Source organism: Crotalus tigris, unplaced genomic scaffold (genome assembly GCF_016545835.1).
Source record: "Crotalus tigris isolate CLP2741 ecotype Arizona unplaced genomic scaffold, ASM1654583v1 scf7180000024281.4978605, whole genome shotgun sequence".
NCBI classification, from domain to species: domain Eukaryota; kingdom Metazoa; phylum Chordata; class Lepidosauria; order Squamata; family Viperidae; genus Crotalus; species Crotalus tigris.
The window spans coordinates 1,713,117-1,738,887 of NW_024100453.1; the positions used below are offsets into that span (position 1 = coordinate 1,713,117).

General features: G+C 36.3%; 1 protein-coding gene across 5 annotated transcripts in view; it reads left to right on the forward strand.

Moving 5' to 3' along the window:
• The window catches only part of PTPRT (protein tyrosine phosphatase receptor type T), a 704,411-nt gene that overhangs the window by 359,360 nt on the left and 319,280 nt on the right, over positions 1 to 25,771 (forward strand). For all 5 annotated transcript variants that reach the window (XM_039323711.1, XM_039323714.1, XM_039323712.1 and 2 more), the window contains one exon: positions 18,667 to 18,960. In XM_039323711.1, the coding sequence (XP_039179645.1) occupies positions 18,667 to 18,960 (294 nt within the window). The remainder of the gene's footprint in view (positions 1 to 18,666; positions 18,961 to 25,771) is intronic.

Genomic DNA, 25,771 nt, shown 5'->3' on the forward strand with positions numbered 1-25,771 from the left:
TCTAAACTAATAACAAGATGTCATCCCTTTAAACCAGGGGATAGGGTGTGGGTGAAACATTGGAAACATGAACAACTGGAGGGGAGATGAAAAGGACCTTATGAAGTAATAATGGCCTCTCCTTTAGCAATAAAGATTGCAGAATCTAAATCTTGGATTCACTGGACCAGAGTTAAAGCAGCTGCAGAACCTCTGTGGACAGTGAACAGGGACCCCAAGGTTCCCACCAAACTCACTCTTAAACGTGTTTAGTATGTTTAATGAATATTTTATTGTTTGTAAACCAGATATTGTATTAGCACAAGTGTATCCTGCACATATATCTACGGCTGCCTGGCTGAAATTCAACCCCCTGCTAAGCCACACCCGGAAGCTGGCTTTCTACGCACGGGAGAAGAAAGGATGAAAGGCTTCCTTCTGCTTTTATATAGTACTGTTGTTGCATGTAATAATGTTTGTCTTTCTAATTTAGGCCAATGGAGCAAGCCAGAAGAAGCTCCACGCCTTATCCAATCTTATGCTATAGGCACGGGCACTTGTAAAGGTCAACCCCTATTGGATTTTCCCCAGAATGCTGGAATGGTAGCTGGCCTCATCCTTGTCAATTTCCCCAAGCATTTGACAGAATAGTTAAAGAAGCCTGTATTACAAGACCACCTGTCAATCCCGAAGCCTGTCAGTATGTTGGGTATATTCTTAGGAAAGGCATATGTGTAAAGGCCCCATATAAGAAGCCTCCTCCTCCTGTTACTCTGGAGTGTGGGCCTCCCTTATTCTGGGGATGGGAGCGGGTCACCCTAGTCTCGCAGTTGAAGACGGGATGGAAGGGGACTTGCATCGTACATGTTATCCCGGTGGAATTTGGAGTAACTATCCAAAGACCCCCGAGGAAGTGCCTAGAGAGAAAACAAAGTAGAAGGTCCCATCAGAATAAGGATATGCCCCATCCATTGGAGTCAAGGATGCAATATAATTTGTGGGTCCAATTGGCTAAACTAGCCAACACAACTGATTTTTGCCTTTCTGAAGCATATGACATGGAAAATTTGCTGTCCACATGTTTAATACCAGTGTGTGTTCCAGTCACAGCAGCTAAGGAATTCAGTCACATACTCCTAACGTTGCCATTCCAGAAGACTTACAATGTGCACATGTCACAGGGTGTGAGCAGAATATACCTTCACCTCATTGCCTGAAAGTGAGCCAAGAAAAGCTAAATTGCACATCTTTCCAAACAGTGTCTTTTGGGTATGCAAACATATGGTTACCTAAAGGGTGGTTCTTCACATGTGGGAATTCCAGAGACAAGAGTATAACAACATACATACATCAGACCCAAGTGTTATGGAATGAAACTTATCTGCATAGATGAGATAAGTCTCATCAGGGGGGAATAAAGTGGTACCTGGAAAAATACTGGTCCGACAAAGGATGTGTATAAAAAGCAGATGGCCCAACAAAAATGTGGGTTTGTTTTGCTTACAAGACAACTCTTAAATTTAGGATGGCCAGACATCCTGTTCCCAGCTCTGCACATGATATATTACTAACTGCCTGTCACATGGTATATCTCAATTGCTTAACACTTGATATATTGCTGATTGCTAAAAACATTCCAATGTAAACGAGGAGCTATCGATTATAGATCTGTCTAGTAGTTTTTCTATGTTAGAATAAGGACCTATAGAATGTAATGTGACCCGAAAATAACCCCCGCCAGAAAGGGTTATAAAAGTGGTCATCAAAGTACAATCTGGGTTCAGACTGTTTAAGCCAGGATGGCTCTCTGAACCTGCATGCAATAAACTTCCCTTTCCTCAAAGAGCTGATTCAAGTCTTTGATTTCTACAACATAAATAATAATAATGATAATGATAATGATAATAGTAGTAGTAGTAGTAAAGTTGGACAGGACCTTGGAGGTCATCTAGTCCAACCCCCTGCTCAGACAGGAAACCCTATACCATTTCAGACAAATGGCTGTCCAGTCTCTTCTTAAAAAAAATTCAGTGTTGGAGCATCCACAACTTCTGGAGGCAGGTGGTTCCTAGGTTGCTTCTCTCTTTGGTTAGTTTCCATCTGTTGCTTCTTGTCCTGCCTTAAGGTGCTTTGGAGAACAGCTTGACTCCCTCTTCTTTGTGGCAGCCCCTGCGAATTGGAAGACTGTTATCATGTCACCCCTCATCCTTCTCTTCATTAAACTAGACATACCCAATACTGTAAAGTATTCAGCTATGGAATTAAAAGAATAATCAGGGTACTGTTTTTTAGTTTTTCATAACTGTTTCTATTATTATCTAATATTGTTCAAGATAGTTATCAGAACGTACGCCATATTGGGGATCCCAATCAAGGAACTAACAAATCAGAAAAAACGAGCTAACAGTAAACAAAGAACAGCCTAATCAAAGAACCACCAAGGCCATTGACAGGTCAAACCACTAGTATATAAAATGTGTGCTAATTTCATGCCCTTCTAGCAATGATGATGTTACCTAGTTTGATAATGAAATGTCTGCAAAAACAAACAAACAAACAAACTCAGAGAGCACCAAGGACCCCACAGTTCAACTTTGAGATATAAATGTTCTCTTCCAACAGTATTAGACATATTTGTCATATTTCTTTATAAAAATAATAAGGGTAGGAAACAAATACTCCTTTAATCCTTAATTAATAAATGACCAATTCTATTAATGTCATGGTTCTGATAGATGAAACCCATCAAAAGAACTTCAAGGCAAAAAATTTCCTTAAAGAACATTTTATTCAGGAGACAAAGTATCAACGGTACATAGTTGAACACAAAAACTAAATTCCGTTCCCCAGATACAAACTAACAAAGTGCAATTCCCACCCCCAGTAAGCTGTCATAAATCACGTTCTTCAATTAGCCTAAAACACTTTCTTCCTCCCCAGCTCCTCAGCCCACCAAAACGTTATCAGCTTGTCCTTGAATTCCCACAAAACAGAGTTATTATTATGGCTAGCTGAGCTCAAGCTTTCATCCCAACCCCCCTTGATGCACCTAATTTCTAAATACCAGAAAAAGCATGTTAAAAGATAAAAAGGAAAAGTATAGAAAGTGGAAAGAGGGGCACATAAATAAGTCAGAATATCAGCAAATAGCCTGAGCCTGCAAAGATGAAGTAAGGAAAGCTAAGGCTCAAAATGAACTAAGGCTTGCGACCAAAGTCAAAAATAACAAAAAAAGCTTCTTTCAACATGTAAAAAAGAAGAAAAAAGTGAAGGAAATGATTGGTCCATTAGTGGACATGATATAGCTATGGAAAAACAGTCCTTTATATCTGACTTCCTCCAGATTAGATTTGCAGTGGTATGTCTGGCATAAAAAAATCTGGAAACTGCAACTAGACAAAAATGTTACCAGAGTAACATAAGGAAAATATGAAAAGCTAAGCAAACAGAATATTTTTTTAATATACTGTACATTTCAGTTTTCTGCAAATAACTTGACAGCAACAGTATTTTTTAAATACTGAATATATATTTAAATAAATATAACCTAGCTCAGTGATGGCAAACCTTTTAGACACCGAGTCCCCAAAACTGGCCCCACCCCCTCTCCACCCCCTGCCCTGCCCCCACTCCACCCCCACCTTGTCCCCTGCCCTGCCTGCCGCAGGGTCACTCACTGCCTCCAGGGTCCCTGCAGATTGCCCAGGCAGCCCAGCAGCGCCATGGCGGCCATGCCCTCTGCCTGTGCCCCACAGCATCATCTGTGCATGACGGGGCATGAGGGCATGACCTTGGCTGCGCTATTCCATGTGGGCCACACTTGGGGCGACTCTCCTCCAGGGGGGCTGCTGGTGAGGAGGGGGTCGTGGGGGGAGGTGAGGCTGGGGCAATGGCATGCATGCCATAGGTTCACCATCACTGACCTAGCTGATGCCAACTAATTAGATTGCTTATGTATTTTGAAAAATAATTGAAATATATTTGTATCTTAAATATCTTTCAATGTTCTAAATATTTTTAGTTTATTGCTTCACTGCCCTATAATCTGTTCATGTTTATAAACCATTATCTTATTTTCTAAATCTATTATTTTCTTTTTTACTTCAAAAATAATACTTTCCAATTTATTTTAATTCTCCAGACAAATTACACAAATTGTTACTTCTTCTTTAATAACCATGATATCTTCTCTTGTGTTGAATCATTATTATATTTGTCTTTTTCCCTATTAAAGTAATAGTAAAATTTTCTTTTGTATCAATTGGTTATATGTTTCATTTATTTTTTTACCATTAGTTCTATGTTTTCATTTAAAAAAATCAATTGTGTGATAGTTATTTGATTAAATTTAATTCGTAAATTCAAAAACTTATTTGCTTCAATTCAGAACAAATTTATCAGCCATTATGTTCATTAATTTTTTTTACAAAAATAAAGATTTTTATATTATTATAATTTTCATATCAATTTATTAAATTTATTTTATTATACTAATTAATGCATAACATTTGATTATACAACTTTTATAATATAATTTATTAATTTTATTAATAGAATGATGATCATGCAATAATTTATATTTTTCAATATTTGCTATCATGGCAACAGCCAATTCTGTTTAAACAAAAAAGTGAATAATGATTGTCTAAGTATTAATTTTACAATACATGGATTAATTAATTTAATTAATCATTCCAAAAATTCTTTATTGCCATAAATAAATTGTATGGCTTAAAACGATTAGTTAATTAATCATATCTTATAATATATTCATTGACAGATTAATTAATATTAAATCATAAAAATACCATTTTAGAACTGAACTGATATAAACAATTTTGCATGCAATCAATCAACCTAATGTCTTTAAGATATTCAAAGTACAATTCCATATTTCTAATGTATTTATTAATTTTAATGATTCATAGAGTTACCCATCTCACAGCAGTGATTCTGGGCAGCATTCAAAAGTTAAAATCATCAAAACAATATAAACTAATTATTTAGCAGTAATCCTCAAAGCAAAATCACATCACTATGAAGCACTCTTTCCAAAAGCCTAGGTGTAATATTTAATTCTTCAAGTAGTTGAATGATTCTTACATAAACTGTTTAAAATCTAAGTCTTATGATCATTAGCCTAGAAGGCTTGAATATGTCTTAAAGAACAAACCTTCAGGTTCATAGCCCTATGTCAATTCCTGACATTCTCCAACTCTTTATTTCCTCCAGCTACTTGTAAATATGATACCTAAGTATTGGAGATATCTTTGTTATCATCATATTTATGGTTTACTGTGCAGCAGTTAGGACAGTGGTTCTCAACCTGTGGGTCAGGACCCCATTTGGGGTCGAATGACCATTTCATGGGGGTCGCCAAACAACGCAGTCCGCCATTTTTTCCCCTTTTCCTTAGCTGTGCTACTCCCTTTTATTCTATTGGCTTTTGAAAGCCAATAGAATAGACTCTCTTGAATAGAGTCTAATTCTATTGGCTTTCAAAAGCCAATAGGAATTGTCCAGGCTGTCTCTGCCCTACTGAGCCTGCCAAAAGTCCCATTCTGCAAATGGTGCTGCACCAGTTGAGTAGTCCTCGACTTATAACTGGTTGAGTAGTCCTCAACTTATGACCGGTTGGGGGGGGGTCGTGGAATTAAAAAGGTTGAGAACCACTGAGTTAGGATAAAGAAGATACTTGTATTTTATAAGCATCTGTGTGTAGGGAAGAGGAGTCAGCGATGTGAAACAAAATATAACAAATGCTATTGTTTCATAATTTTCTATAAATACTACATGTTTCTATTTGTATGTGTGTGCGCATGCGTGTGTTTGCATGTGTTTGTGTGTGTTTCTGTATATGTGTGACTTCTTTCACTTGTTAGATTTCCTTATCATTTTTTCCATTTTTTTCTTTATCACCTTTGCTATAAAATAGTTATACTGATCGAGTAGGCACCATTTGTCAAAATGACAGACAAAGACAAATGTTGTGAAACACTGCCACTTTCTTTCTGACAGACCCCAAAATGTTGAAGTGTTTTAATGCTAAAGAGGTATAGAAAACTTTTGATAAAACAAAACATATCCGCCTTTACACCAACCTCTACTTTTCACTATACGTCTCCTTATCCCAATAATTTTCTATAGCTGGTCCTTAAATATTGTAACTAGGTGAAATGACTGAGAAGGTAAGGGAAAGAAGCCCTAGCATTTTCTTTCAGGACTGTTAAAAATACAAAAGCTCCATATACACTTCTAGGAAGTAGTTTTTACTCCTAAAATATTAGAGGTGTTTTTTTTTTTAAAAAAAAGTTTGCCTTCCATGTAGAACAAACCAAAACTAAATGATGTTTCTATTCACAAGCAGACATACAAGTTAATAATATGGATGTATATCTAATCATAGCACTGTCAGTGTGGTTCAGAAAAACAACACTGGAAAAAGACCATTTTCCAAAAACTTTCCTTCTTCAGTTTAATGAATCAGTTTCATATTAGAGAAGTGGTTAAAATCATTGTTCTTTTTACTCCTATCTCTTGATAAGAGTAATGTTATAAATATTGGTGTTAGTAACACTGTTTACAAGATGGCTTTTTCTGTTCCTTAAAATGTGCTTTAAAAAGGAGCATCTTACTTCAGCTTTTGCAATGTCCCTAATGACCTCTACAACTTTCATTTAATTCACTGAATTTACACTAGGAATGAGAAACAATTCCACTTAAAGCTGTGTTTTTTAAATCAATGAATGAGAGCATCTCACAGAGATTTGGATATGCTGCAAAACACACACAAAAAAGAGGGGAGAAACCTATGAAACTATCATGAAATAGAATGGCTTGATAATTTAACTTCTCATTGATCTTTGTTTTTGTTAAATCCTTCGTTTGATGGCGAATGAAGATCACACATGGTTGAATCAATAGCTCTTTATTTCTCCTTCTGCTCACTCCAACAAGGACGAGGCTCGCAGGCTTCCTTATTTAGTGTCCGGATCCCCGGGCAAAACAGCAAAAATTAATAGTGCACTTTCGCGCCTCGCACATACGTGCAAGGCTGGCACCACTCAGTCTGGTCCCGGGCAGCTTTTGCAATTGCCCGGGAACCTTGCAATGTCCTGAGCCTGCATTTGCAGGCTCAGGACACAACAGTTTTCTACTTTTAACCTTCTACTATGTAAGAAAGGGTAGATGTCTCTTGTTGTTAGGGCAGCAATAAGGGAACAAGAGATCCAAATGAATGTTTCCCTTGAGTTTTATGTATTGAAAGAAGATTGTCAAAAGGACAGTTTAGTGGGAGACAGGAAAAGTTTAAATGATGTTGGAGTCTTCTTAATTATGAGCAACAGTCCATTTGATAATCCTTAAAAATATTTAAGCTTTCAGGCACCTGTGGTTTAAGAAGTTCCAATTTTCTCATTTGAAGACATTGCCTTAAAATACTGTAAGCAATCATTTGGGATTGTTTTTTCAAGACTATTATGTAAATAAACTATCGCACATCCACTCACATAAGAAAGAGCAAATCAGATGAAGAATAGTAACAGAATAGAGCTGAATATCTCTTCCCCTGCTTTCTCTCTAAACAAACCTGCTTAAACATTAATTCTAGAAGAGGGGAAAGCAAACAGACAGACAGTAGCATTCTCCCAGGTCTTCTGCTTAAGCAAGTTTGCTGAAGTAATCTCTTCAAAGTGGTGGGAAGCCAACTGATTTGACTCAATTGCTTAAACTCTGAAGATTAGACACAATTTAAAGCTTCATATAGTCTTAATCACATAACCATTGGCCTCTTACAACACAGTAAGCCATGATTTACCATTCCTGATAAATCCAGTGGCTGGACTTATACAATAATTGAAGCCAAACTAAACAAATTACCTCAGAGTTACATAACATAGTTTGTAATACAATCTACAGCACTGTTGACTTTTTCAAAAGTATATATGCTTCTCATACATTGGGCAAAACAAGCTAGACAGGGTCATTAGATTCATTTCCTCTTTATACACATTTTATTAAGGTTGTTATTTGCTCTACCCTTGTTTGAAAGGAATGTCAGCCTGATACTTGGTTAAATAGTTAAGCTGCATTTGCCTGGCTAAGTTTTGGTATAAGCAATGTGTGACTTCAAGTACATTCAACTGTGAATCTTGAGCTTGAAATAAGATATCTTCCAGTCCTTTTCTTGTTTTTATATTGAGTTAATCCCCCCCTTAAAGTTGTAATAAAAATTTCTGAGCCTTTTAATGTCTAAAATAAAATAAAAGAATTGGAAGCTCAAGGAGATAGCTAGCAACCCTGTGTTTACAGTGCATACCACAGAAATGTCTTGTTGGAATGGGGAACATAAATACTATACAGTAATTCAGTGAATTCAGGCTACTGATTATTAAAGTGTTTCATGAAAAGCCAATAACCGATACAGTCTAGGGACAATAAATTAAATGGAATGCTCAGATGAGAATGTGAAACATTAATGGCAGGTAATAGTCATAAAACCAAGCTGATAAAGCAGCAAGTGAAAGAATGGTGACATTTCCTTCCCTCTGATACAAATAATTAGGAGCCTCCAATGTTTCCATTTCTGCCCAGAAAAAGCTCCTTGACATTTCAAACCTAAATAGAAGAAGTCCATCATGTGTTATTGCTGCTTTTATCTTGTTATTCACCCTAAAGTTATTGAGACGCCATTGGTAAAAACTGTTTGGATAATATTTACTGTTATTTCTTTAGGGCTTATTCACACAATAAATAGCCAGAGAAATAGAATCACTTTGTCTCAATGCAAAAAAACCAAAATCCTCTTTGATTACTTTTGTTAAATACATACTATATAATGGGGGACAGGAGTGGAAGGTAATTTTTTCAAGCTGGGGTTTTCTTTCATTTTTTTGGGTATGATACCTCAAAAAATACAATGTGACACTGGAAACATTTTTGTATAAGAATAAACAACTGAATATGTTAATTGTCATTTCCTATTTTACGCAGTTATTACATGCAGTATTTATATGTACAAGATGATATCAAGTTATTACTTATATTTATGTTCTTTTGCAACAGATGTTCTCAGTGAAATTTTCCCTGCTATCCAACCCCATTTGCCTTTTCATATATCCACACATTTTTATGAAACTGATTGTTAAATGCAATGAACTTTTTTTTTTATTTTTTAGCAATAAAACATATAATAGCTGTACAAATGTTTTCAGTTTTGAGGAATGTGGATATTACAATTATCAGCAATAAAGTATAGTTCAAAGTAAGAAGAAGCTAATCTTTTCTTCAAGGCCATGTATAAGCAAGAATGTTTTCATCTTCCAGTGACATTGTACAACTGTACATTACAATTATTTGCAATGCACATGCAATTTTACCACAAAGGTGTTTTTTCCATAGACATTCATGCAATTTTACACACACACACACACACACATACACAAACACAGAGAGAGAGAGAAAAAGAGAAAGACACACAGAGAAAGACAGAGAGAGAGACAGAGAGACAAAAAGACAGACAGAGAAAGACACACACAGAGAGAGAGACAGAGAGAGAGAGAGACAGAGAGAGAGAGAGACAAAGAGACAGAGAGACAGAGAAAGACACACACAGAGAGAGAGACACAGAGAGAGAGAGAGACAGAGAGACAGAGAGACAGAGAAAGACAGAGAGAGAGAGAGAGAGACAGAGAGACAGAGAGAGAGAGAGAGACAGAGACAGAGAGAGGAGATTTGGAACTGTTACAAAGTTGTTCCTTCATTCCAATTTCAATTCTGGTCATAGTAGAAATAGCTGAGGCAAAATCAAAGCTGCCTCAGGCTAATCTAATTATGTGCAACATGATCTAGAATAGGGAATATTACTTCAGTTCCTTGTTACTTTCTGACGACCCTAGAGTTTACCATAGCACCGTATCTCTCCACAGTGTTTATTGGTCCATCCAGGATTCAACTGGGGTGGTCCTTGAGGCCTTGGTTGCTCTTTGGAATGAGGCAACAATCATTTTAGATTGGATCATGCCTATGCAGTCTCTTACTGTGCACAGATCCTGGTGTGCCTGCCTTGTTTATAGAATACCTTCAGAAGGTAACCTGATAGGATAAAACCTAGATTATCACTAGGGAAAAACTAAAGCAACCTTCAACTGTGCACAGGTAAAAGTTTTCATTAGGACTTACCTTGTAGTGATAAGAGTAGGGAAACCTGTCTGTTTCTCAGGTCTTATTGTATCTTCTGAGTGTTGACCAATGGCCTTAGTCAAGGGAACCCAATCCTTCCTAGAGCTGCCCTTGAACTCTATCTAGAAGCTTCAGTTTGTCCAAAGGCATATGTGTATCTCACTATTCACATATAATATTTCTACAGCATGAGCAAATCAAAGTTCTTGTTATCACCTTTAAAAGCCTGTGTGGCATAGCATTGGGTCTCCCAAAGATATGTACTCTTACTTCACAATCCAATAGGACGCAGTACTTAGTGTTCCTATGCTGAAACCATGATCCTTTGCGGGACTCAGGAGGTGTCCTGCTCTTTGGAAGATTCTCACTCCTTCTCCCAATACATTGGTGTCTTTATGCCTTTGTAAAAGCAATTAAAACTGGCTCTTTCCTCAGGTGCTTGGATCAGGATTAGTAGAATTCCCAGTTGGTGAGATATAGTATTTTAGTCTCAATAGATGTTTACTTGTCTTAGTTTGCTTTTGTATTATTAATTATTTTTTCTTTTGTATTTTTGCTTAATGGTTGTGAATGCCACCAGAGATATTGTCTGAGTCAGGCAATCATATTAATGTTTTTTTTTTAAATACACATATGTAGATTTTTTAAGTTAAAGGCAAAAATGTAGAGCCCAAGATAATAATAATGGTAACTTTCCTACCAGTATCCACAAGGAGGAATCAAGGATAGGTAAAGTACAAAAGTATTTATGTGATACAAACTCCACAGCTGTTGTATGTGCACCTTGATATAACATGCATAAATGAAAGGGGTGGAACTGTAATGCTGCTTTTGTCCTTTTGACAAAAGTGCTAGATCCTTGGTCATTTTGGATTACTAGATAGCATTTAGAGTCAAACATTAAAACTTAAAAAAAAAAGCTTTCTGAAAAGAGCTTAAACACAAGAAGTTCTCTGCTTCTGTCTAAGCACAGTTGGCTGTGACTGTCAGCACTAGTAATCTCTGTCACATGGAGGAGGCAACATTTCTAGTTATAATAATAACAATAGTAAAGTTGGAAGGGATCTTGGAGGTCATCTAGTCCAATCCCCTGCTCAGGCAGGAAACCCTATACCATTTTGGACAAATGGCTGTCCAGTCTCTTCTTAAAAACCTCCAGTGTTGGAGCATTTACCACTTCTGGAGGCAGGTTGTTCAACTGGTTAATTGTTCTAACTGTCAGGAAGTTTTTCCTTAGTTCTAGTTGCTTCTCTCCTTGAGCCGTTGCTTCTTGTCCTGCCTTCAGGCACTTTGGAAAATAGCTTGACTCCCTCTTCTTTGTGGCAGCCCCTGAGATATTGGAACACTGCTATCATGTCCCCCCTCGTCCTTCTCTTCATTAAAGTAGATATACCCAATTCCAGCAGCCATTCCTTATATGCTTTAGCCTCCAGTTCCCTAACCATTTATGTCTAGGTCTGAGTTACATAGCCTAGGGTTAGGAGTGGTAGATTTTGATTCTTTCTTATCACTTCTTAGAAGTGAAACTTCCTATATTGATTACCTTGTCTTGGTGATCCACCTTTTCTGAGGATGAATCTTTGGTCAAGGAAATGATATAATTTTGTTTCTACACAGCAATGGTCTCAAAATTTTCTGGACTGCAGTGCAGTAAAACAGATTTATGGAGGAGAAACCTAAAGAAAGAAAATTATACACATCAATTGTTTGGGATAGTGAAAGTTTTGTCACTAGAAAAGAACATCTGGATTGAATAGAGAATTTTTTAAATCACATCTTTTGTTGAATAGGTACTAGGATATTAAAAGTACTAGGATATTAAGATTTTTCTACCTTTTTAGAAACTGAATGCAGTGTTCTAAATAATCAGTAACTCTTAGGAATATAAAATATATCTGCTTGCTATATTGCCAGTCTTATTAAATTGTTTATTCCAGCTAGCTTTCAAGGACATAAGAAATGTCCTTTGAAACCATATCAGTAAGCCATATTTTAATCTGTAAATTCTCTTCAAGGAGAATTAATGTTCATATCAAGTTATTAATTTCTATACAATGATGTTATAAGGTCATATTTCAAATTTTTAAAATAGCTTGCTTCAGGGTAGTTTGTGTCTTCTATTGATATATTTTATTACAGTGAGAACTGAAGCTGGTTTTCTAGATAACATTAGTATTTGAGTTTTTTGCTATATTACAGTCGGTTGTGATATCACAACTCTTGGAGCTGGAGCCTAGAATCCAGGAGAATCCCCAGATTGTGCACTAGGTCTGTTCAAAACAGCCCTGCCCATCCAGAACTCAAGATGGAAAATTCCTGGCACCAGAAGGTCCAAACACCTAAAACTACTCAGTCTTGACTTTGACTTGAGCCAAAGCCTGTTGCATCCCATCCAGGCCCCCAATGGGACAGAATACTCAATCACTGGGACAGAATATTCATGGCACAATCAGGCAGTTTGGGGTGGAGATATAAAGCTGGGTATTTTGAACATTCTGATGAGTACAGCATACTCACTCCAAACCATCAGATAACCTCACTCAGGGGCTTCATTTTAAACAAGACAAGAGAGAATTAAACCTTGTGGCACTTCACAGGCTGGACTTCTTTCCAACATCATTGCTGATTGGAACTAGCCTCAGAGTAAGGAGGAGAACCAGCACAACACTGTATCACCTACCCCAACCCCCAGAGCTGTTCCAGAAATACACCATGATTAATGGAATTGAAACCCACTAAAATGTCCATCCTGTTCCTGCCAGAGGACATCTAAAAGTATGTGACCAATGCCATTTGTCCCATATCCTGGGCGGAATCCCAGATAATCTGTTTTACCCATGTTTTTTGAAGCTGCAATTTAACCACGTTCTCCTCACAACTTTTCCTATCAAGCATATATCTGTTTCATTATTATATTTCCATTGAGAGTTAAAACTGATTTCAGTTGTTTGGAAATATGCTAAAATAGTGTCATAGATGTATGTACTCTCTATCATATCACTCTAAGATGAACTATTTTTGACATCATGAACAATTCAATGGATAAAATTAATACTATATTAAATATTTTTATTTCTAATTTGTTTATCTATTTCATTTTCTTAACTACACTTGACTTTAAAATTTGATTCAGATTATTTTGGTTGAAGATTTGTGTCTACTGTATTACCGTAGACCAAACAAAGATTGAATGCGCCCTTGAAGTGACTGGCAGAAACTCACAGAAGTTGGACATGTGAGGTTAGCAGATGATGAATTAGGAAAAATAATATTTGTCAGTGATGTGAAAACTGGAGAAGAAGACATTAAATAAATTGGATGGATGGGATCAAAGGGGAACTGAAATGTCTTTGAAAAACTTACTGGGACAGGTTGAGATAATGAACATTTGTTCATGTCATCGCGGAGCTGAATGAACCTTAATGGCATCAAATTAACTGTGTGTTCCTGAGTAATAGTAGATGGGATTCTTCCTGTGACAGGGAGCCCTTGTTTAGCAACTACAATTGTGACAGGAAACTTGGTCATTAAGTGAAGGCATCATTAAATGAAAATCAAGTGGATGCAATTGTTGAACTGAGCTTCTTTCTCTTTGGGAATAATTTGTTATGAGGTAAACAAACAAATGAAAATAAGAGCAGAGATGCTGTGAAAGTCATGAATTTGAGGAATGGTTTCTAAGTTGTTGTTTTTTAGCACTGTCATAAGTTCAAATAGTCACTAATAAACAAGGCAGTCACTAAGTGAGATTACTTGTATTCACCTCAATGTCCTTTTGTATCCTTCTCAGCTTTTTCTATCTGGAAAACGTCCACGGAAAAATTTGCTTAGAACTGAGTAGAAGGGGGAAAAAAGCTTTCAAATTTCTTTGCCAGTTTGTCAGCAGCAAGAAATGAATAAAGATTTTCTCCAATGGAGGAATGGTACTCCAGCCATATGATAATAGTTCCTCTGGGAGGAAACCCTCCCCCAGCATTTTAATGTCTTGCCCTTAGACTTAATTAAACTATGGGAATCTAGAGATACTAAAAACTGCTGTAGAGGTGAATGTACAATAAATCATATCCTTTGGCCATTTTGTAGATGAAAGACGACAGACCTGAGAGTTTGTGAATTTACCTTTCATCAGGGGAAAAATGCCAAATGATTTCCTAAATAACAGAATGGATAAAATATATTAATGGAAATTGGAAAACAAACTTGGGGTAAAAATCTTTCTTCTGAAAAAGAAATTTGATGAGAGGGATTAGTACCGGTATTCTCCTTCACCCTAATATGGATTAGACTACTTTGACATTTCTTTTTGAAATGCAAAGTGGAGTTTTACAACATGTATGTTATCTATTAAGCAGTTTTCTCTTCACTTGCACACTGTTCAATGCATCCCTGTAAATTTCACTATTTTTCTTTTTTTTAATTTAATACAAATCTCCTAAAATCTATTTTTTTCCATCAAATAAAAATGAAGGTAAGAAAATACGAAAGAGATCAGCATTGGCTAAAATACATAAGATAGGGTGAATGCTGAGTATTACTTTTCTAAATTGCTTTCCAATTTTGAAATTACTGATAGTAACTTGGAAGTGCAGTGCACTTTCTTGTGCCACTATATATCACTTTGTCTTTTGTTGTATCCTATTCATTTCTGATCATAGCACTGTAGCTATTTCCAATGAAAGGAATAAGCAAAACACACACTTTTGTAAGTTTTCTATTACGTTGTCCAAAATCTCTTTCTTGGGTAGCTACATGGGTAGCTGTATAGATAGATAGGTGATAGATAGATAGATAGATAGATAGATAGATAGATAGATAGATAGATAGATGTAATGATTACACCTAATGTTGTACCTGAATTAACATAATAATTCAAATAACAATTTGGCAAATGTACAATGGATTTCTAAAGAAAAGGGTTTTATTAGGAATGATTTTATTATGGTGGCCTAACCTTTTTAATTCAATGTCCAATTAAACTGTTTAAAATTTAGCTAAATAATATAATAGACAATAATATAATAACAATGTACATCAGTGGTTCTCAACCTGTGGGTCGGGACCCCATTTGGGGTCGAACGACCATTTCACGGGAGTCGCCAAACAATGCAGTCTGCCATTTTTCCCCCCTTTTCCTTAGCTGTGCTATTCCCTTTTATTCTATTGGATTTTGAAAGCCAGTAGAATAGACTCTCTTGAATAGAGTCTAATTCTATTGGCTTTCAAAAGCCAATAGGAATTGTCCAGGCTGTCTCTGACCTGCTGAGCGTGTCAAAAGTCCCATTCTGCAAATGGTGCTGCACCAGTTGAGTAGTCCTCGACTTACGACCGGTTGAGTAGTCCTCAACTTACGACCGGTTGGGGTCGTGGCATTAAAAGATTGAGAACCACTGATGTACATTATATTTAAAATTAGAAAATAATATAATAACAATGTACATTATATTTAAAATTTCTTTTCTTGGAAGAGTCAAGTATTCTGAATGTGTTAATGCAAGATGAAGGATATTTTTTTAATTTAATTTAAATGTTCATCCATGACAGCAGAGTGACTCTGGATGGCTAACAACACTTGAAAAAACAAATATAAAATATATAACTGGCAGCCAAGGTAAAAACCAATCAACAACAGTTAACATAACCTTCTTAGGGGCTCTAGCTATCAATCCAACCCCATGCATTTCACCAACTTTTTTATAAACACTAAACTTTCTGTGCCCTTTCACCTAGAGTATAGAAGAAAAAGTGATGTGGAAATTTCACACAGGAATGAAAAGAAAAACATGGTATAGAATTTAACAGAGCATAAGTTTATATCTGGATGTATTCATGAATCGAGGATGGAGTACTTATTTCCTGTTCATATTTTATTAAGGTTTTTGAAATAAAACTTGTTCAGAAACATGAAAGAAATGTGATTTTGGTAGATGTGAGGCATATCATTTTAAACTCTTGTTTTATCAAGCATGTCATAAGAATGTAGTATAGTTACAAATACTAGTGTGTGATAATTTGACACAGCCTCTGAAGAATTTGTGCTTGAGAGTTGGGTTTACACAGCACAATCTATCTCTTTCAATCATTTTCATTTCCCCAGATCAATGTACAAAAATGCACAGTGCATGTATATGAACAAGTTATGACAAGCAAATTAACATTTAAGGGAAATTGAGAAAAAACAGCTTTTTCTATTTTAAATTTCTAAAATAGCGAGAAAACAAGCAGCAGAAATAATAACACAAGAACAGAATAAAAATAAATCTATTTCGGTTATTTTACAAGTTTAGGACTCTCATCATTATTATCAATTTCACGCTTTAGTTTCAGTGAGTGTTTCATTTAACTCTGTGTAGCTAACCACATTCACTCAGAATACTTAGTTTACCCATGTTCTCTGGGTGTTAATATATGCTTTTACTTCACATATATAGGAACCTCTTTCTTTCTAGTTACTGTGGCTTTGGTAAAGCAGGCATAATGGCTGTGGCTTTGGTAAAGCAGGCATAATTCAGCAAAATGGTTTGATTAGGGCCTTTTAAAATTCTAGCTCCATGAGTGATGCAGTTATTCTAATTGGAAGGATCACATTTAAAACAAAAGAAGAACCTGTCCTCTCTACTATAGGAGACAGAGTCACCTTACTATATATTTTTTCAAAATTATCTAAAGGTCACAAGTAATCCTGGCTCTCCAAATACTAAAAAGTCCTCCCATAAATATTTGGGGACTTTAAATAAAAATGTCTTAAAATCTGTGTTCTTCCTTCTATCACGGTGGTTTCTCTTAAAAATAATTTCCCTTTACATCAAGGGAAGCAGTAATTTTCACCAATATGCTGAAAAATAATGGCAGCTATACTGTGATGCAGTTTTGATAGGATAAAAGTGATTTAGAGCCTGTGTAGGCATATACGTCATACCTGTCAGCTGCCCCCTGAAGGAAACTACAACTTTTCTTGAGCTTTGTAATCACAGAAAGGCTTGTTTGATTTAAGGATATCCTGACAAGTGTGATAAGCATCTCTACAAACACTGAAAATAACCCCCCTTTGTATCCAGATTGCCACAGATTGTTTCTGTGTGAACCATTACTGTGATCCATAAGAGATTTAATCTGTGAGTTAAGAACAATTTTTTAGTGATTAAAAGGGTCTCAGAGTTAATAGAATAAGACCAACAAGGTATGTACATCTTTTCTAATGAACATAGACATGGGTTATCATGTACTATTGCTTTTCATATACAGTGTTTTTCTGCTAATTTCATTTTATTGAGAACTTTGTTTCAGGGTCCAGATTTAGATTGGGATCTGGGAATGTTAGAGGACTGTAAGAAGTCTTTAATATTTACTGCATGCTGTGGTTCCAGTTCATATTAGGCTCTATGCTATTATAGTTTACATTGCCAGAAGGAAAATCATTTGCTAATATTCATGGATCTGGTTTGGGGCAATTAAGTTTCAGGCATGCTAAAATGTTGATGATGATTCAGTTGGGACAAAGAATAAAAGACCCCTATGTTTGTGCAGGAACCCAAGCTGAATGTAAATGTTTTGTGTGTCTACTGTTGGAACATTATGTCTACCCCTAGAATGCTTTTTTCAGCATTCTCATTTTTTTCTTCTAAAAATCATTTCATCTTTCAGGAATAGGAAAAGTTACCAGCAAATGTGCTAAGTGTGATAGTTATATATTTACATGGACAATATGTTTTCTTGGCATTAGATGAATTAATAATTGTGACTTGCTTAAAGGTGTATTAGCAATATGATTGACTTTTCAAGAAAAAGAGTAGAGTTAAAATATAAATGTACTCATAAAGTATATCTGTAAGAGAAAGGAAAACAATCTATGCCCACACAAATTGGTCCTCAGTTTATATCCATTCATAATTATTTATAAGCAGAGATTACTTATTAGTGAAATTATGGATTTGTAAGGTTCTTTTGACTATTTGGGCAGAGCCTGTTGAAAACAGCAGCTTTTCCCAACTTGGTGTTTTCAGATTTATTAGGACTGCAACTCCCAGAATATATCATATAATCAGCATGAGCACAACTAGAGGTTTCAGATATTAAAGTTGCAATACATATGAAGACTGCCAAATGGAGAAATACTGGCAGAGAATTTGTGTGCAGGTTCGGTTCAGAATTTACACTGAAAGTTAATAAAGCCTTTGCAATTGTATTCTTTGTACTGGGTGGGTCACCTGAACACAACTACAAAACTATTTCAAATGTGATTATTTGAGAGGTATGATTTATCAAAGGAATTGCTTCTTCTACATAAACAATTTCTTGAAAATAAAACTATTTGTTCCAGTGCTATAATCTGCATAAGTATTTTAATCACTAAATTATTTCTATTTCTCCTTTCCTTTCCTCTAGGTAATATTTGAAAATCATCTATTGTTTCTTTTATATTGCACAATACCTTTTCAAACAGAGTGAACTAACAAACAAAGAAAAAAAACAAAGTGTTTATAGATCTCTTTTTGTTGTTGTTTCTTTTAGAACCACCCACTCCTATTGCTCCTCCAGAACTTCTAGCAGTTGGAGCGACATACCTGTGGATCAAACCAAATGCCAACTCCATCATTGGTGATGGGCCCATCATCCTGAAAGAGGTAGAATACCGTACAACCAATGGAAATTGGGCCGAAACCCACATTGTGGATTCTCCCAATTACAAGTTATGGCATCTTGACCCTGATGTGGAATATGAGATCAGAGTGCTTCTTACCCGTCCTGGAGAAGGGGGTACTGGACCCCCTGGGCCTCCTCTCACAACAAGAACGAAATGTGCTGGTAAGCCATCATCCTTTATGAATTCTGTAAAAGGCATAGAAGTTGTTTTAGAATGAGGGGATGGAAAGAGATTTATGTCCTGTCTTTGCCTTTCTACTTTTTTTCTTTAATTGTCCAGTTATTGTCCAGCATAATTTTCCAGTTATTGGAAAATTTCATTTTCTCTATTATGCCATTGGCTGTATTGTATTCTTTAAGTTTGGGGTAGCTCTTAATACAAAAGCAAAGCAATATTCTAGATGAATGTTTTCTTGGATTCAGTTCTATTTATTTCATCTTCCTAAAGTGAGTTTTAAAAAAAGGAAAGAAAAAAAAAGAAGTGTGAATTTGTTACTCAAAACAGCCTGGACATCCTGCTTTGTACATAATAAATTAAGTCTTAAGCATTAAGTAATTGCATTTCTAAAAGATTTAATTTTCCCCATGCAAAATTAATATTAATAAATCACTTTAATAATATCAGAGTGGAAATATGCATCTTTTTCTCTGTTTAAGTATGCTGACTATTTAACTAAATAGTGTTTTATAATTCCTGATTAAAATTCCTGTTCTCAATGAGCTGCTTTAGACAACAAAGTGTGCCTTAAACACTATAATATATTAAAAAGACAAGAGCTTCTATCAGCCACCTAAAGTAGCACATGCAGTTAAAAAATAAGAAATTTCATTCAGTAAGTAAAGATATAATGGTCATACAGAGTCCTGGTAATCACCCTGTATCTGATCCGAGTGAAACTGATATTTTAAAAAAATCATTTGTAGTTAGTAAAAAGTTTGAGAAGTTGAGCATGCCTGAAGGATCAGAGCCATTACTTGCACTTTGCACACTGATTTTTAATTATATGAATAGAGAAAGCATCTGTAATTGACAGCACCTATTTTTTTCTCCTCCTGCCAAAAATGTCCATTCATTCAAGGTTTAAATTTCTAATTACTGTTATATAAAGTCCTAAGTATCCTTGAACTAGAATACCACATAAATCACCTTCCTGTTGTGTAGGTAGCCACACTTTGGACCTCCCATGACTCTTGTGTAGTGATATGGATATGGAGGGAATTCCCACCTACTCACTGTCCTGGCCAAATGAGATTGACAATCAGCATAAAGTCCTGTAGGATGAACAGGCTGATTAGAATAGTCTACTCAGATTCTTTATGCAGATTTTGTTTTCCTGGTGGGTGCTTAAAAGAGATTGTTTGGGCTTTTTTTGATTATGGAACTGAGGAAGTAGATAGTGTGATTTTCTGGCTGTCACTGGCAACTTCTTGCCTTGATTGACAAACCTCCTGGCTTCCTAAACACTTTTGTGGGGCTGTAACAAACTAGATCTGGGAAGTGTTTAATGCATCATTTTGGAAGGAGTAAGGCCAACTGCCTGCCTTCCCTGGAGCCATGTGTTTTTGATATCTATCATCTGGTCTCTATACTTTTATTCCATGAGAAGGCTATTGAAACTGAGGTCAATATGCAGCACTCAAGATTAACTCTTTCAAGTTAATGTTCAGACTCGGCATGGAATGGAGATGTCCTTGATTGTTTTTGTGGATGACCTCTGTCATGATTTAGAGAAGGATAGTGCAGACCTCTTAGTCCTTTTCAACCTCTCTACACTCTTTGAAATCACTAATCATGGTATCCTTCCAGATTTTCAGCAGGAGCTGGGATTAGAAGCATTGTTGTGAATGTTCATCAGTAGATGGTTTTTATTTGAGGGGCAGGGTTAGGGATAGGGAGAGTCTGACTCTCTTATGGCACCCTCTTATGGAGTGACATAGGTTTAGATAATTTTTCCCTGCTTTCTAAACTATACACAAAGATATTTGAAGATGTCATACATTGGATGAATTACATTATTAGCAACACGCTTATAATAATTTGATTGTACATTACTTTCCCAGTCTATTCAAGAGAGATGGTCAATGTCTTATTCCCATGTCCAGAAGCTGTGAGAGTGTTGACAGGACAAAGCAGGCTGAAGTTGAACCCAAGTGAGACAGAGTTGGTTTTTTATAGATTCTCTGCTACACAGTATGTCTCTTGATGTGGTGACATTGCCTCTGAAAGACCAAGTCCATGATTTGGGGGTCCCCCTGGAAATATAGCTATTTTTAAATAGGCTGGCAGATGCCATAGTTAGCTTGTGCTCACCCAATTTCATCTGGTACTTTAGTTGTGACCCTCTCAGAATCCAAGGACTTTGCAACAATAATTCATGCTCTCCCCACACCTGTCTGTTCTATTGCAATGCATAATGCATGGGGTTGCTTTTGAGGATCATCCAAAAGTTTTCAGGGTTTAGGGAATGTAATATAATGGCCAGAATGTAATGGTCCAAGTGCTGGCTGGTAGACCCCAGCATAAGCACATACTCTCTGTGATCTAGGCTCTGTATCAATTTCCTATTTGTTCCTAAATGTAAGTCAAATTGTTGTATTTATGGGGTGTGGCAGTGGGTTACTTGGAGGATCACCTCCTCCATCCCAGGAGGATCTATTTGGTATGCCACGAATGTTGATTGTCTTCTTATGGTCATTCATGACAAGGCCAATTATTTGGGGTTATACCTGCTCTTTGGAAAGCTCTCTCCCCAGTAACTGAGGAACACCTATAGTATATTCTCCATATTTTCAATTATATCTTTCCTGCTTGAATAGGAAACAGAAAAACAGAGACTAGTTTTTATTTCCTATCCATTTTTAATGTACCACTTTTACAATAACTTTTTATTTGATGTTGCTTCTTTTTTGAATTTGATTTCAGGGTCCTTTGAGATATTTTATGGGAGGCAGTAGATAAATGTTTTAATATTTATAAATAAAAATCAGCTGATGAAAGCTTCTGGTATCATGGGAAGCTTTTTCTTCTTTGAAAGTTTATTACTACTTGGGAAAGGGCAGCGTTAAGAATGCTTTGTAGATAAATAAATACAAGTTTGCCCCATTTAGAGACAGGGCTATTTTAGGGAATCTACACAATCACCACTCCAAAGGCTTCAGTACACATAAGAGAATGGAGTTGGATGACAGCTATCATTATCTATTACAATTAACTAGGTTTTCTGGGGAAGCTAGGTAGGTGGATAACTTGAAGTCTTAATCTTCATTGTAATGGGAAGGATAAATATGAAGGAATAATGCAGCCAGTAACAATTGTAATACTAAAGTGAAAAGCAAGGCAAAGGAAGAAAAGCTAATCGTTTAAGCATTTCCCCTTGCTATTAGGTTTGCAAGCTCTGTCTCTATTTTAAGGGCTGAAAAATACCCTTCAAAATGGCTGCCTTTCAGACATTCAATTGTGATGTGTTGGTGCCCTTCAAGTAATGTTCTGAGCTTCCTTTTTCCTGTCCCATCTTGGTGAATAGACTTTTTTTTCAAATGAAACTGTACCAGCATTAGCAATCATAAGATAGCTTTTGAGAAAGAGTTGCTCTAGTTGCTGCAGGTGGCATAAACAGTGAGAAATATGGATAATAACATCTCACGGAGCTCATTGTTGGGGATCATCATGCATGTCTCATTTCCTGTTTAACTTTTAAAAACTTATGGCTGCTGATATATATCACAGTCTGAAATCAAAATTGATTTTGTAAGGAATTGTTTCAAGTAACTTCAGTCACAATTTCTGATAATTATAGATTGTTATGGTAAGAGGTACTTGTGGCTCAGTCTTGGTTTTCAGCTACAGATTTTTTTAAAATACAGACGGCAGTACACCTGAGAGATTGTCATGTAACCAAAGAATGCTTTAATATGATGTTCTACATCTGCTGTGCTTCATGCAACTTCCATATTAGTGTCTGCCCCTTTTCTTTGTAGATGTTAATATAGCCTTGGAGCTATAAAAGAAAGATTTTCTAGCATTTTAATTGTGCCTAGTTCCAACTAAGAAGGAAATCCATGATTGAACATCTGTTTTACTGTGAAGGGAAGTATTTATGAGAACATTAACCACAGAAAAATTACACAGATTTCAAGTTGCATGCTGATGTTTCACTAAATAAAAAGTGAAGTTGCAAGTTATACTTGCAGTGTTTTCTGATTACTATGCCATCCATTTAGATTTTAGCTTTTTGAGCTAATCTGTTTTGCCTACCACGCTCTTTCCAGTCAAAAAGATAGGAGAAGGATTTCAGGAAATTGTATAGAACTTCTTCTATTACTTGGTACCTTAAAGCAGTAGAGTTTGAGTGTCATACAAGAGTAATAAACTGATTAATATATATCTTGGTATGAATAAGTAGACAATATCACTTTCTATTCTGCTTCAGATATGAAAATATTTTGACTTGGTTCTGAACTTTTAACATCCTATTTTCTGTCAGAAAATAGCATGTTTTATTCCTGTTCCTTCATATGGTGGGAAAGATGTGATAAAGTATAAACATTAAAATATGCTTTTACTCTCCCTAGATATTCCAATTTTCTTCATATCAAAGTAATGGTATGATCAGGAATAGTTCAATGTGAGTTAGAGAGATTGTGACATAACAATTTGTGATGGCTGGAATACTTGATCATAAAATGGATATGTTCTTTCAGAACATGACAAAAGCTTTTGATTTATTAATAGGAATAGGACTTCAGAGTTAATATTGATTATGAAAATTATTGCCTTACAAAATGATGTTTTATATTAGCAGTGTGTATTTTTATTTATTATTAAATTGACATATTAGTTATAATGTTTTTGTAAGATAAAAGTTTTCTGAATCCTTTGATATTCACAAACTATATTCAAAGATAAAAAGATAACCTTTATTGTCATTTTTTTACTGTGGGCACAACAACACACATCAAAAATGAAATTTAGTTGCCCACTCTCAAAGTGAAACACATACATAACACACACCTAAACATACTATGTACAACATATGTATAGACCCACACCCCTACATATACATAGCAAATAAATATTAAATACTGTCCACTTTGAATATATAATGGAAGAAGGAAGCTTGAGAATTCACAAGGTTAATGCTGTATGGAATAAAACTATGGCTGAATCTGGATGTTCTGCTATGGATACCACGAAGCCTCCTCCCAGAAGGTAACAAGGAAAACAGGTCATAAAGAGGATGTCTAGTGTCCCAGATAATCTTACGGACCCTGCTCAAGCAACACTTCTGTGCTATGTCCTGGATGGGAGGGAGGAAACTATCAATGATCTTTTTGGCCATTCTCACCACTTTCTGCTGTTTGATCTTTGTAAAATTTGTGTTCTTGTTAACAAAAAAAAATTGTGAGGTAGAAAATAATGTTGCCAGATTGAAGAATATGGAAGGAAGGAAGGAAGGAAGGAAGGAAGGAAGGAAGGAAGGAAGGAAGGAAGGAAGGAAGGAAGGAAGGAAGGAAGATTGAATACAAGCAGCACATTTTGCTTGTATGTTCTGGCAATTCCAGATTAAACTTGACCATAAGTACACTATTATTTTTAGGGTTTTGCATAATTTTATATACATATATATAAGACACTTCCAATTTGACGTGGGAGAAAACTCGAATAACCAAAGACCTACAAAAAACACCCACGAAACCTCAGAAAACAAATATACATATAATACATACATACATACATACATACATATTCAAAATTTTGTGGCTGACGAAGAGTTAGTGGGAGTATAGTAGGCTATACTAGCTATACTAGTCTCCCACTAACTGTTTGTCAGCCACAAAATTTTGAATTTATAATGTTCACAGTATGTGAAATCTGCCTGCAAAACAATGTCCTAGATTGGAGCTAACAAGAGGGGAGGGACGAGACACTCCACCGACGACTACAAAAAAGAGATCCATAAGCAAACGATGGAAAGCCATGCCACGGGACCCTGCACACACACAAGAAGGGCAAAAGAACTAGCAAGTGATGAAGGGGGATCGAAAAACCCAATGAACAATCAAGCAGTAAAGGACCTTAAGATGGGGGAACAACCAGAACTGGATCAATATACCCATGGAGGTTCATAGAAGAAGGCAGTGCTCCGGAGTGGGAGAACACAAATAGGAGCATATCCATCAGAGACAACCCTGATAGAAGCCCGGATCCACTCAATATACCTTCTCCCCCGAGCACACATGCGCACAACCCCATTAAGGAAGACCAGATGGACCCCGGAATAGAACCAAAAAAAGGGGGAAGTGCAAGCAAACAAAAGCAACTGGCGTATGCTAGCAGAAAGAAAGTGATTGATCCCAGGAAAAAGAAAATAGCAACCTCAGAAGATACCAACACAGCAAGAGACGCGTGCCCGTTAAGAACAAACCAAGTAAAGAAAATGGACAGATCGATGACTAGATCGAGAAGCTGGGCGCAGAGCCATCTGGCAATATAAAAAGGACTCCAGTAATCTTGTATTATGCTCCGATGATGTCGGCAGTGTTGGCTGACGAAAGCTTAGCTTTAGCTTTTGTATTAAACAGTTTTTGTTTTAATATTATCCTGGTGCTCGGACTATTTTATTTCTAATATATATATACATGTATATATGTTTTCTGAGTTTTTTGCGGGTGTTTGTATGTAGGTCTTTGGTTATTCGGGTTTTCTCCCATGTAAAACTGGAAGTGTCTTGGCGACGTTTCGATGAAGTCCCATTCATCATCTTCGGCTGGTGTTTTCAGTTTCGTGCTTCGAGGGGCAATGTGTGGTTTTAGCTGTTTCTTCCTTTTAACTGCCAGTGGAAGTATGAACTGATTGGGTGGGAGCTTGGCTGTGTTCTGATTGGGTGGAGGTGTGTTCTGATTGGTTAGGTGTTTGGCTGTGCTCTGATTGGATGGGGGGTTGGCTATGCTCTGTGGATGGGGGGTTGGCTGT